The sequence below is a fragment of the Fragaria vesca genome, linkage group LG1 (assembly GCF_000184155.1).
Source record: "Fragaria vesca subsp. vesca linkage group LG1, FraVesHawaii_1.0, whole genome shotgun sequence".
NCBI lineage: Eukaryota > Viridiplantae > Streptophyta > Magnoliopsida > Rosales > Rosaceae > Fragaria > Fragaria vesca.
In genome coordinates, this window is record NC_020491.1 from 10,600,936 (window position 1) to 10,614,304 (window position 13,369).

Sequence of the window (13,369 nt, forward strand, 5' to 3'; positions counted from 1 at the left end):
AAAAAAAAAAGGAAGAATACTAATCTAAGTTTTTTTTTTTTTTTTTTGTGAAATTCAATGTCTATTATTGTCATTTTGTATGAGATTAAATTTGTAATCCAATAAGTCAAAACATGTGGAGATACACTGAGTAAATCTAGAGGTCCCAATAACCGCACTCTTATGTTTTCTGTTTAATGAATTTCTGCTAAATTGTGCTCTTATATGTAGTTATATATGGTGCATAATAAGTTAATAACTAAAAAAATAAGTAAATTTCAACAACCTTATGTAATCTAATCAATTAATGTATCAAAAAAAATCTTAATCAAATACCAGTTATACACTTAAACATAAATGAGCAGAAAATTCTTCGAGTACGTGAACCTAACTATTAAATCACAATCATTTTCATTTGTATTCGTTTCTGGATCATCGAACTTCATTATGAAAAGACTCAAAAGAGTAAACGAATGTCATTTCCCTTCTCATATGCAGAACTACAAACAAATAGATCGATCGAGTCGATTAACATAACTCTAGACTCTAGAGACTCCCGACAAGCGACTTTCGCTTCAAAATTTAAAAGTCACGCGCCATATAGGCAACCTCGCGAGTACATGGAACCCAAAGAAGACGATACTAAGTTCCAACAATAGAGTCCCAACACCCAACTCACTTCACGTGACTCACAGACTCAGAGACACTCCTTCAATCAAGCTCCAGTTGCAGACTCACTCCCTCACCTCACTCCCTTCTAGAGAAGCCAGCTGCTCTCCACTAAACCCTCAATCCATGGCCGCTCTTCTTCCCACTTCATACCCAAAACCCTCTACCCACTAAAGTGACTAAACCCATCTCAAAGCTCAAACCTTTACCCCCATAAACAATGCCCTTCATCACTCTCCTCTCCACCCTCCTCCTCCTCCTCCTAACCGCCGTCCACTCCCAACCCTCCTCTGATGCCGTCGCCCTCCTCTCCTTCAAAACCCACTCCGACCTCGACAACCGCCTCCTCTACACCCTGAACGAGCCCTTCGACTACTGCCAATGGCAAGGCGTCAAATGCGCCCAAGGCCGCGTCGTCCGCTTCGTCCTCCACTCCTTCCGCCTCCGCGGCACCCTCGCCGCCGACACCCTCACTCGTCTCGACCAGCTCCGCGTCCTCAGCCTCCACAACAACTCCCTCTCCGGCCCCGTCCCCGACCTCTCCCCTCTCTTCAACCTCAAGTCCCTCTTCTTAACCCGCAACTCCTTCTCCGGTTCTTTCCCTCCTTCTATTCTCACCCTCCACCGTCTCCGAGCTCTCGACCTTTCTTACAACAACTTTACCGGTTCGATCCCGGTTCTTTTGAACCGTCTCGACCGGCTCAACTCCCTCCACCTTGAGTTCAACTTCTTCAACGGCTCCTTCCCGGCTTTGAACCACTCCTTCCTCACCGACCTCAATGTCTCCTCCAACAACCTCACCGGCCCGGTCCCGGGGACTCCCACTCTCTCCCGGTTCGACACTTCTTCCTTCCAGCTCAACCCCGGCCTCTGCGGCGAGATTATCAACAAGGCCTGCAGCTCACACTCGCCGTTCTTTGAATCCCACAATGCCACCTCAGCTGGCTCACCGGAACCCTTAAACGCAAGCGCACAGTCGCAAGGAGTGGTGCTGTCTCCGCCGTCTCCGACAAGGCACAAGAAAACCGGTTTGGTTCTCGGAATCTCAATTGGAGTAGCTTTCATCTTTGCCGGGCTGTTATTCGTTTTCGCAGTAATCAGAAACCGGAAATCCGGAACTGAAGCCGAAATCACACCAACGAAACCGTCTCCAAGTAATAATGTTGATCCATTTGACGCAGCCGCCTCAGTTCAAAAAGTTGAGGATAGGCCAAAAGAGGTAGTCCCCAAAGTACCGAAAGTAGTTGATCATTTCGGAGAAGCTCAGACTAGAGTGATACCCAAGAGTGGGAACTTGGTGTTTTGCTATGGGGAGACTCAGTTGTACAGCTTGGAGCAGCTGATGACGGCCTCGGCGGAGTTACTTGGGAGAGGAACCATCGGAACGACTTACAAGGCGGTGCTGGATAACCAGCTGATAGTGACGGTGAAGAGATTGGACGCGAGTAAGACTGCCATTACAAGCAGGGAGGCTTTCGATCAGCATATGGACGCCCTGGGTGGGTTGCGCCACCCTAATTTGGTTCCGGTCAGGGCGTATTTTCAGGCCAAGGGAGAGAGGCTGGTGTTGTATGATTACCAACCTAATGGAAGTCTCTTCAATCTCATCCACGGTAAAAACTCGATACTATGCACACCTAATGTTCGTCATCTTTGTTTTTACAGCTTGTGCTTACTTGCTTGGGGCTCTCTGTGGCGTCACCCTCCCGTCACGTGTGACGGAATGTTGTGATGGTCAATGAGTTAGTGGTGCAGATTTTGTGCCATGACATGGGCATTGCTTGCTGTAGGGTTTCTGCTTTCAGTGCTTGTTTAGTGCGGGCACCTCTGTTAAAATGCGGACATAGATTGGCTTCTTGTGCTTTATGATTCAAAGAATGACCCTTTAGATCAGAAATAATGTTTGAAAAGATCTCTCGCCATGTGGGTCTAGTCTGCATTGAATGTGATAGGATCATAGGAATTATAGTTGACAACTTGTGTTTATGAATTTGTTGCAGACTTGCAGCTAATGAGCTTGAATTTATGTATGAATAGGTTCAAGGTCGAATAGAGCAAAGCCTCTTCACTGGACATCATGCTTGAAGATAGCTGAAGATTTGGCGCAAGGCCTTGCTTACATTCACCAAGCGTCAAGGTTGATCCATGGCAATCTGAAATCAGCCAATGTGCTTTTAGGAGCTGACTTTGAGGCCTGTCTCACGGACTATGGGCTGGCACTGTTTGCAGACTCTTCTGCTAGTGAAGATCCTGAGTCTGCAGGGTATAAAGCTCCTGAGACCAGGAAGTCCAGCCGCCGAGCAACGTCCAAATCAGATGTCTATGCGTTTGGCATCCTCTTGCTTGAGCTTTTGACGGGTAAACATCCGTCCCAGCATCCGTCGCTTGCTCCCATGGATGTGGGAGATTGGGTGAGGGCAATGAGGGACGATGATGTTGGGGATGATAATCAACTTGGGATGCTCACCGAGGTTGCTTGTATATGTAGTTTGACATCTCCGGAACAGAGACCGGCAATGTGGCAAGTGTTGAAGATGATACAGGAGATTAAAGAGAGTGTGATGACAGATGACAATGCAGGTGTTGGATTTTCATAGTAGGAAGTCCGAAGTTTTGCGAAATTGCATTCAAAGAAGGAAAGCAAAGGCAGGAGGCAGTGTCGATGCACTTATCACTTGGAGGGTTTCCTGAGAAAAGGTTTCTAATGGCGACTTGAGGGCCAAGAGAACAACTCATTTATAGGCCAAACTTAAGGAATTCATGTAATGGCATTCCTACCATCTCTAAATGGCAGATGTATAATGAAATTATAAACGCTTATGATTCTTTCCTTCTGACTTTGGCCATGAGTGCCATGAAACCTGGTTCGGTTGTCATTGAGCTAATATATTTTTGCTGGAGTAACAAGCTGAAAATCCATCTTGATTTCTATTATCTTTGGATACAAGATGCTTTACATATTAAAGCCATATTCTGCCAAACTACAGGTATGACACTGCTACACTGACCAAACCGGAACTTGTGGTGATATGTACACAAAACCTCACAAACAAATCCAATTTTCTATTGACGATTGGGTACAACAACAAAATCAAATTAGGCAAACAATTTAGCATCATATGTCAGCAACACAAACCACCTCTTTCTCGCATCAACTTCTTTCAATTCAGCAGATGCAACGACACTCCAAAATCTTTAAGCAAGTTCTGGGAGACTGCTAGCATGGCAAGTTTGCTTCTTACGCAAAACCATGGCTGAGTCCGATGACACTGGAACATGCCAGTCTGTTCCTGCCAATTTACAACACACATACATCGATCCTACATGCAGTAACCATAAAATGTAGATTATGTTATTCCATGTAAACTGGGAAAACAGATAACTAAAACTTTCTGTTTCTCTTTATAACCAGCAGACATTGGAAACAAGAGAGAACGCTTACCTGCAGTTACAGCTGTTTTCACCAAGCCACATCTTGGATTATATATGTCAGTCAGATGTATGTACAGCGAAATAAAGAAGATCATGGAAATGTAGTCATCGTATCATATTTATCTGAGCCTGGAGGCGAGGCCTTGATCTAATTAGTGTCTCATCACTGTGCTTGATCCATTCTGAGAGTTTCCAAGGCTTCTGCCACTTCCACTTAAACTGTATTAGCCACTGATGGTGACTTCTCTTCCATCTCCGAAGTTTCCCAGCTTGCCCCATTGTTGCTAGTTTCTTCATTGACAGTTGCCCAGCTGGTACGAGCTGCTGCAAGTTTGCCAACGATAATGTCAATTTTCATATTCAAGGAGGAGACCAGCAATATTAAAGATAGTACAAAAGAAAAAGAAGTACTTTTCGTGTCTGGTTCAGAAATGAGGCCGACTCCTGAACTGAACTGCTTACTATTCCTGCTGTGAATTTGAGCTGCTTTGGTGCCGGAAGTGATATTGGAGATAAAGGACCACTAATGTCATCGGCAAAGTGTTTTAATGAACTGCGTGGATTTCCCTGTAGATACCCATTTGTGTTAAGAGACCAAATATATGGAGGTCCACTTCACCAATACAACTTGATGAGAAAATTGTTTGTTTTTTTGTTCGGTTTTGTTATTTTCTTTTGGGCAAACGATCAAGATTGATGAGAGATTAGGATTTTAAGTTTATACTACACATTAGATCTTTCCAGATTTGCTATTTGTTTATATAAACTAGGATTTCCAATTTTTTTGGGTGAACGTCAATGTGCAACCTAAGGATGAGATCATGAAAAAAGGTTGCAAGGCAAGACATGTTTATAATGTGACGAGTTTAGCATGTTGGTCTCACCGAAGCTGGTGTACTTAAAGCAGCAGCAACAGCTTGTTCTCTCAACATTTGCTCCTTCACAAGCTCCTTTCTCTGTGCTTCGCTTTTTCTGAGTAGATTTACAAGCTCATTCAGTTGATCTTCCATGTCCTTGATTTCCATTTTCTTCTCCCACAACTGGCACCTGTTGACACAAGATTCAAAGCATAAAACATGACTATTCAGGCAATATTTCTTGAACTTGATGCAGAGAAGAAAATGGCTATTCTAAACACTGGAAATGATAACAAACCACAAAAATAGAGACATCAGGTGAGAACATGAAGTCATGACCATGTATGTTTCCTAACTGCTATTCAGCATTACTAGACATGTAAGTTGAAAGGAAAATTAGATTTTGAAGTAACATATCATGAATGAATGAGATGGATAGCTTGAAGGGTTGATCATAATGGATTTATGGATCAGATTCAATCTGTGTTGTATAATCACCTTGTTTCTGCAGCGCTGTTAAATATATATTGAAGCAAGTTCTTAGCATCACCCATTGAACGCACTTGGTTCCAACGTCCACGACCACTTAAACTTCGTTCCCTTTCTTCTGCCTCAGACAGCTGAGTAGCCATCACCATGAGAGCATTCGAAGACATGCTCAGCATGTTCTCAAGTGAAGCTATTCTAGCCCTCCGTGCATCCATTGACATGGATAACACTCTGATTGATTGGAAACGAGTTAAGAAAAATAAAAATAGAGATTGTATCACCTTTGTATATATGCATTATCTGAAACTTCAATTGACCTACCTGGAATGCCCACTCTTTCCTATTTGGGGACCATGCTTTTCTGAAGAAAGATGGTTCGCTTGTTTAAACATAGCCAACTCTTTTTCCACAGCAGCTCGTCTAAAATATAAGTCTTATCAATGCCATTCTAAAGATATTCCTCAGTATAAAGAAGGTACAAGAAAACGGGAACACATACAATTGCTGTTGCTTCTCATATTCATGACGAACTTCATACACATGTACCAGGACTTCTAGCTCATGATCAAGCCACCTTTGCAAAGACCTTTCATTTCCCTGTGGAAAGACAACTCGTATTGAAATTTGTGCAGGGCAGGTTTAAGAGAACCTCCAGCTTAACGTTCTAGCAGAGTAAATAAAACCAACCAACCAGCCTAATAATAAAACTTTTTGGTAAGGGGATGATGAATAATTCATAGATATTTTGAACAGAATTCCAAAATTGTAGTAATGATGAAAAGCAAAGCACAAACTTTTACCTGACTAGCTGAAGTATGTCCGTTGGAGTTGGCTGGAGTATGTCCATTGGAGTTTGCTGAAGGAGACAACAGTAATTTAGGAAATGTGATAATGATACCACTTAGAAGGTCTACCAACAGTTTGTTGGATAGAAATGTCTTACTCTATGCTAGTTGATAATTATGAAAGGAAAGAACTCGTCCAAAAGAATATATTACCTGAGTTGTCACGTATAACAGATTTGCGGGCTTCCAACAATTGTTTAAGTCGCTTGGTCGCATTTGTTGCCTCTTCTGCCTTTCTTTGAAGAACCTGCAAGTGTGATTAAAAGGATTGGCAAAATTAGACATAAATCCCATATCATGGAAAAAATCGTTAAGCATAGCTAATGTAACATAGATCTAGTCCCAAATTCTATTAAATCAGTATGCAAGTAATAGCCATGACTGTTAGAAGTAGACTTAGTGCGGTGTGTGAAGATATTTTTTTCTATACAAATGTACATAAAGGCAAGAGAGAGAGGTTCAATTGTCATGATGAATTTCAAGTTACAAATCTTTACCAACTTCTGACGCTGATTTAAAGCTTCAAGTTTATGCCGTTCAAACTCGTTTCTCCTTCCCTCTTTCCTTAGCTGCTTGAGATGAAATCATAATCAGAATTCAAAGCCAAATTAATATAACACTTTTGTACTAAGAGGAACTTCATAACATAAATTTTTGAATTCCACACTGCATGCATAAAGCTTAATGCCTACCCAAGGAGTCAGTATTATCCATTTTGCAATATATTACAATGAAATGACATTTTCCTTTTTCTTTTGAGATCAACCAGCCGTTGAGAATTTGGGTGCATCAAGTCATCAACACTCACAAATCATATAAACTTTTTTTTTCCGATAAAAATAAAGCACCTGTAGTAACTCTTTCTCCCGAGAAGCCTTCCATTGTCGAAACTTTTCCGACTCTTGCTTTATTCTATGCTGCAACTGAACCTGTACAGAAATAACAAGAAAACAACGAAAATTGAAAGTTATAACATATTGAAATATTGAATAACTTCTTCTGTTTATAGAACTTCATGAAGTATAAAAAATGAGAACAAACCTTCTGAGATTTAATATATTGTATTTCAGCTTGCAGCCTCTTTGCTGCGTCATCACTTTTTTGTTTTTCCCTTAAAAGTTGGACCTGGTTTTCTTGTTTCTTCTTAAGATCTGAAATCTGAAGTTCATGACGAAAATAATCAATCATCCGGATTCAGGACAATTACACAGAGCAGAAATCTTGGTTAGATATTTCATAACATAATCACCTGCGTTTCGAGAGTTTTTAATTTTTGTGCATGCACGTCTTTCAATTTTTGTCCTTGTCCATCAGAGTTAGAAGAAGCAAGGCTCTCTACTTCAGCTAACAAACGATCTCTCTCTTGCTGTGATTGTTACTATTGTCAGCCCAAAGATACGGAAGAGTACGGAAGAGCATACTAGACAAACAAAATAATTTAAATGTGATCAATCTGACCTGCACAATTCTTTTTTCTGTCTCAAGTTCCATGATTTTCTTTCCGAAGTGCTGCTTCAATGCCACAGTGTCAACCCCTCCGTAAATTCTCATTTCAGACTACAGATGGTGGAAGTTATGAATTAGAGGAAGAGATAAAGTTACATTTCATAAAAAAAAGCTATCATACCCCATTTCTAGAAGACCAAAACAATGCCAGAAATATTAGATTGAAACAGTGATTGCGTATAAAATTAATTCAAGAAGGTTTCAAGAAGGTTTATTGCAGATCATCATGTAATCTATATACGTTACATATTACTTAGTAGTTTTCGTCAAGTTAAAGCCCAAACTAATAATGCTCCTTTTAATCAACATAAATAAATAAATAAACCCAAAACTAATGATGCAGGAGCGTTTAGTGGAATTGAAAACCTCTTTTTGCTCCAAACGTTTGTTCAAGTCATTCAACTCCATATCCAAACTATTTTGCAGACGTTGATGCTCCCATTCTTTTGTTACTTCATCAATTTCTCCGGAATTTTCACCTGCAAAATTTTGCAATTATGCCAAAATGCAAAGTACTGAATAGGCCCCTAATAAATTCAGCTCAGCAGAATCATGGTCAGGAACAGCATTCTTCTAACCGATCGAAATTAACCAAACCGAGGGATTTACCTGACGAAATTTCACCCATCTGATAGTCAGATGAGTCGATGCTCTGGAAGCCCCTCTTAAGTCCATCACTTTTTGTGAAACAAGCGTCGCCTTCCTGACAAAAGGAAACTAGGAACTTGAGGAAAATGAAAGAAGTTATATCACAAACTATTTACAAAGTAAACTATGCTGTCCAGTTAGAAACCTAATATCGTTATGGAAGACATCTGCGGTCACTTGAGAAAAGTTGTTAAAGCCAGATAGTTGACTCCACCCAAAGGTCCAAAACTAATTGGCAATTGGTGGAAAAGTTCACCTTTATTGAGATACAAGACTTACACTGCCTTGATATATGAAATTTGTATATTTGAACACTATGAAGATCGCATATCAATGACATAATATATGTATGTTCACATACTTGCACATCTGTTTCACACGGTTGCATAACAGCACATCTCCTGCGATATCTGTGAAGTTCTCGACAAAGCTCCTCATTCCGGGCTTCAAGCCAAGCAATCCTTTCCTTGAGAACCTGCATAACCAGATTTTATTGTCTGTAAAAAAGATCATAGAATACTTCATCTAAAATCAGTGAAACTTCTTTCTTGGCACAATACCGGCACTTCATTAAATTGAGCTCCTCCACCACGAGTGCATAGCTCTGCCTGCAATAACTTTAGCTGCTCTTGCATTTTCTGCATCTCATTGGATATTACATCTCTGTTAACCTATACAACAAAATAGGAAAGTAGTTGGTCGAAATTCGTTGCATAGGAAGCAGATCATATAGACTGAAAGGAACTACAGCAAATCTGGTTATAAGAAAGTGAACCCTAACAGACTTACAATAGGCTTGTTCTGGATATTGCGAGCCCGATTTGCATATTTAAGAGTGTTGAGACTTTCCTCGGCATTGATATCAGCAGGACTGATGCAAGCTGGAAGAATAGAAAATTCACCAAAAGTCAGAAAAGCATGAAAAGCCTCCAACATCAACCAGAGGGGAAGCAAACTCAAGATTCCGAAATTCTTGTTCAATCAGAGAAAATGAGGATAGAAGCACACTCAGTTCATATGAAATGTTCGCCAAAGGAAGTATGAAGCATATATAATTAGTGGCGTAATGCTAACAATCACGTAGGGGGTTACCTATCATGACCGTTTTGCTGTTTCCACCAAGTGAATCCTGGCAAAATACACAATTGAACCCAGATCAGAACAACAGAAAGATATATAAATCAAGCCGGTCCTTTGTTTGCAAGATGATGTAGAATGTGATAGAGGGTTCTGGTTTGACACTACTTTGACGTACATTTTTGGCTCATTCTCTGAGAGCTTAAGCTTATGCAGTGATGGTTGACATGTACTCCACACTAACAAATTACCAGTCCAGGGTTTGATACATTTAAACGTAGAGGCAAAAATGTTATGGTTCCCCAATTAGGCATATCTTCATTTAAACTTGTATAATGATTGTGCATGTGGTATATCATCACTGTCATGTCAGCCTTAGCATGTACATTATTAAAATTTTACATGATATTACATCTCAGACATAAAAATCAGATTTCAAGTTTACTAACCTGCAAGAGCCGAGTGAGTTTACTGTCTCGATAAGGGACATGCATGCCCTCTTTCCTCTTTTTATCATCTCCCAATGCACTGATGACGTTACCGAGTGCAAGAAGTCCCTTGTTAATATGTATGCCTGTTCATAAGTCAAGAATAATTATTCAAGAGTCGTAGGCACAGAGGATTACATACAGAAGCAGTTTTACTGACCTTCTTTAAGACGAAGACCATCAGTCCCTGTTCTTTTGGCTCTCTCAGATCCAGCAAGATCAACCAAATGGAATTTTGCACAGAAATACTCTTCACCCATATCCTCATCTGGAGTATCATTCCCAGCAAAATTTGAATGGATTTTTCGCAGCTGTTCTAATGTGATTGTGAAGATGGCATGTGACCGACTAATACAAACATGCAAATGAGAACCGTATGCAATTAATTAGATTATAAACATTCACTACTAAGTTGTAATAATGGAAACCCTTTGCAGAAGGAGTTTACTGCTCTATAAACTCTTGTAAACAAAAATCTCTATATGTGCAGAACTATGCGATTTTCACAGTGAGCATGTTCCCAGAATGCAGAGAACATTTTTTCCCCAGTTTTCTGTATAAAGCTTGATCTTTCAGGATAATCCATTATCATGGATGCCAGTAATTTATAAGTAAAAATTGAATATGGTTATGTCAAAAGCATATGTCTTAATCACAAAATGATATTCTCTTTTAGAATTCCAATATCTCCGTCCACTTTTATAATTAGGCCTCAACTAGCATTTCAGAATGCATTGATTTGTGTCAAAACAATGGACTCACAAGCCAAAAAAAGTAATCATGCATGTCAGAGGAAAGAAAGTTTAGAATCCAAGGTTTACCTAGATTGGTTGTTCATATTTGTACTTGCTGTTGCTCTGCTTAATGATCCTTGTGCCAGACAAGCGGTCATTTCTTGTGATGAACTAACAGCAACTTCAGTTAATCCAGCTAGTGTTATTGCTCCGTTGGATGTTTCACGAATTTGCACTAGATGTCTTCCATGAGTGTTCATTTTGGCAGCATGTCCATTTGCAGCATCCAATTTACTCAAAGATACAGAATCCAACAAGTCCCTCACTTCTTCCTTCAGAATCTGAAAATTCAAACCCTTTACTTAATTCTTTTGTTTAGAAGAAACAACAATTGGGTAAGGACTTGGTCTATGAAAAAATAGAGTACATAGCCATTAATCGAAGAAAAGAAAAAAAGGCCAGTGGGTTCCTTTTTAAGTACCACTTCAAACAATAGATACATTTGGAATCTATCATCTGATTTATCACACACTTTTGACAGCATTTTCCCCGTTTTCTTTATTACTATTCTATAGGTTTAAGAAGTTTTATGAAACACATGACTGAGGACATATATGTTGAAATACTAGGAATGTACCTCAATAAAAGAGACCTGCAACTGGAATTCTGTTTGATGCTTCAAAATATCAATCTTGCTGAACAGTGCATTCATAACTTTAGGAATCAACCCTGTCTGGCAACCATCTCCAGAGCCAGTTCCCATCGTATATGTCTTTCCAGAACCTGTCTGTAGTATATGCACATGTAGATTGTTAAAATAAAAGGAGAGTACACAGAGACCGCAACATCTTCTATACATGATAGATATTACCTGACCGTACGCAAGTACAGTAGCATTGTAACCTTGGAATAAACCATCAATGAGTGGAGAAATGCACTCCTCAAACATGGCAGATGATGGAGCTCCCCTGCTTCCATATACATGATCAAATGTAAAGGAATGTGCGCCAATTCGTATCTGCACCATACTCAATAAAGATCCCACTCTCAGCAACTAAACACATCAACCAAAAGGTGCAAACTTGACAGAAAAAAAATTCACCCAACATCAAAATGTCATTAAAGTCACAGAAGAGTCCCATATGAAAAGGAATTCTTCTCCATCTTTAATATGAGCATATATTTTGCAAGGCTTCAACAAACTGAGATATAAAAGTTTGGGAACCAATACAAAAATGCACAGAAGAAGGGAACCAGCAAATCAAATTCAAACATAAATTATGAAACTTTATTGATCAAACACCAACACCCTCCTTTCCCAAATGCACAAATAAACAAATTCTACATTGATTTCACTTCAGAAACAAAACCCAGATATCCAAAAACAATACCACCACATATTTGAAGTCTCAAGATCCCTTATCAGAAACTAACCTGAGGCTTTCCGGGTGTAACAGAAACACATTCCTTACAACCCTGAATGCGTTCATCTCCAATAAGCGGTCGAATATGAAGAGCTACCTTAACACTACAATTCTCTGAGGCTTCCATTGAATCAAACCTCACAAAAACATTACCCAAAAATATGATGGGTACTTCGGAAAAGCTAAGAGGCTTAGTAAATTGTCAGTTGCAATTAGAAGGAAGAAAATGATCTAACAACAACATTAATATAGAGACAGAGATTAGTTGTGGTGGTGGTGGTGGTTGTTAAAATGGCAAAGTGGGAAGAGGGGCGGGGTTTAGTACTTGTTTAAATAGAATATGACTGCTGCAACAAACAACATGAACAAGAAGAAGAAACACACTAGTTAGACGTGTCACTATCCTAAGCTTGCTTGTTCTTGACTCTCTGCTAACACCAACTGAGTTACAGTGAGTAGTGAAAGATAGAGAGAGTGAGGAAGAAGGCAAACTAAGCCGGTGGTGGTTGTGGTTGGGGGGAGATCGACCTGTGCTGGCTCGCTGTCGATGTGATTTGTATTCCCGAAAAAGCCATCATGGAGGCACACGCTTCACATTTGCCTCTGTTCGCAGCTTTCAAGACCAACCTCCGGTCTTGAGCCGTACACTTGGTTTTGGAGGGTATTTTCAACTGTCGAGCTACGTGGTGAAGACAGGGATATACCGGTAAAAGGAATTTGACTCCTCTCTGTTACCATGAGGGCAGTGACTACTGACTAGTGACTTGGCTTGGCTCTACAGAAACTCAACTGGCCGGTAGTCGTATAACGGTTTCATCTTTTGTTTTTGTTTTATGTGTTGGACAAAGAACATGAAAATGAGACTTCCTCCATAGTTAGGCTCTTTATTTGGTATTAATGGGTGGTTGAGGTTGTGGTTCTTCCGATATAGGAGTTCAAGAGTTCAATAGGCTATTGTAATTGGTGACCTTGATAGCGTCTTGTTATCTCATGTTTATGTGGGTCGTGGTCTGTTTTTGGTGACCTGTATCAGTTGTATGCATTTGAGTATATGATGTTGCTAGGTATAAATATTTCTTGGTTTATAGGCTTTTTGAAATTATTTATGTGAGGAGTAGCAGCATTTTTGCATTAATAAATAAAAGTAGTTATTTATTGAAAAGAAAAACACAAAAAAAAAAAGTTTATTTTTCTTGTTTTTGACCAAATGGGCATTTTTTA

General features: G+C 39.9%; 2 protein-coding genes across 2 annotated transcripts; one reads left to right on the top strand and one right to left on the bottom strand.

Annotated features, from left to right (window-relative positions):
• The first annotated feature begins 868 nt into the window (after positions 1-868).
• On the top strand, positions 869-3,457 carry LOC101312776 (probable inactive receptor kinase At5g67200-like). Its single transcript, XM_004289159.1, has 2 exons — positions 869-2,261; positions 2,686-3,457. The coding sequence occupies exons 1-2, from the start codon at positions 869-871 to the stop codon at positions 3,243-3,245; spliced, it is 1,953 nt and encodes a 650-aa protein (XP_004289207.1). The 3' UTR covers positions 3,246-3,457.
• Positions 3,458-3,667: 210 nt separating this feature from the next.
• Positions 3,668-12,740, bottom strand: LOC101311610 (chromosome-associated kinesin KIF4A-like). The gene is made up of 26 exons (XM_004287961.1): positions 12,159-12,740; positions 11,596-11,742; positions 11,362-11,511; positions 10,812-11,065; positions 10,151-10,338; positions 9,952-10,076; positions 9,518-9,554; positions 9,215-9,306; positions 8,986-9,096; positions 8,787-8,900; positions 8,387-8,480; positions 8,144-8,256; positions 7,730-7,828; positions 7,521-7,637; positions 7,313-7,429; positions 7,120-7,200; positions 6,769-6,840; positions 6,425-6,518; positions 6,227-6,282; positions 5,926-6,023; positions 5,748-5,846; positions 5,436-5,657; positions 4,965-5,127; positions 4,492-4,647; positions 4,091-4,404; positions 3,668-3,968 (listed from the first exon to the last, which is right to left on the bottom strand). The coding sequence occupies exons 1-25, from the start codon at positions 12,273-12,275 to the stop codon at positions 4,186-4,188; spliced, it is 3,135 nt and encodes a 1,044-aa protein (XP_004288009.1). The 5' UTR covers positions 12,276-12,740; the 3' UTR covers positions 3,668-3,968; positions 4,091-4,185.
• Between the last annotated feature and the right edge of the window lie 629 nt (positions 12,741-13,369).

What these genes read in the sequence shown, in the direction of transcription:
- LOC101312776 (XM_004289159.1), top strand. Translation starts at nt 869, where the DNA reads ATGCCCTTCATCACTCTCCTCTCCACCCTCCTCCTCCTCCTCCTAACC. An exon ending in TCTCTTCAATCTCATCCACG is followed by an intron (nt 2,262 to 2,685) that starts GTAAAAACTCGA and finishes ATGTATGAATAG; the next exon opens with GTTCAAGGTCGAATAGAGCA.
- LOC101311610 (XM_004287961.1), bottom strand. Translation starts at nt 12,275, where the DNA reads ATGGAAGCCTCAGAGAATTGTAGTGTTAAGGTAGCTCTTCATATTCGA. An exon ending in GATGGGTGAAATTTCGTCAG is followed by an intron (nt 8,257 to 8,386) that starts GTAAATCCCTCG and finishes AAAATTTTGCAG; the next exon opens with GTGAAAATTCCGGAGAAATT. An exon ending in AACGTTTGGAGCAAAAAGAG is followed by an intron (nt 7,829 to 8,143) that starts GTTTTCAATTCC and finishes CACCATCTGTAG; the next exon opens with TCTGAAATGAGAATTTACGG.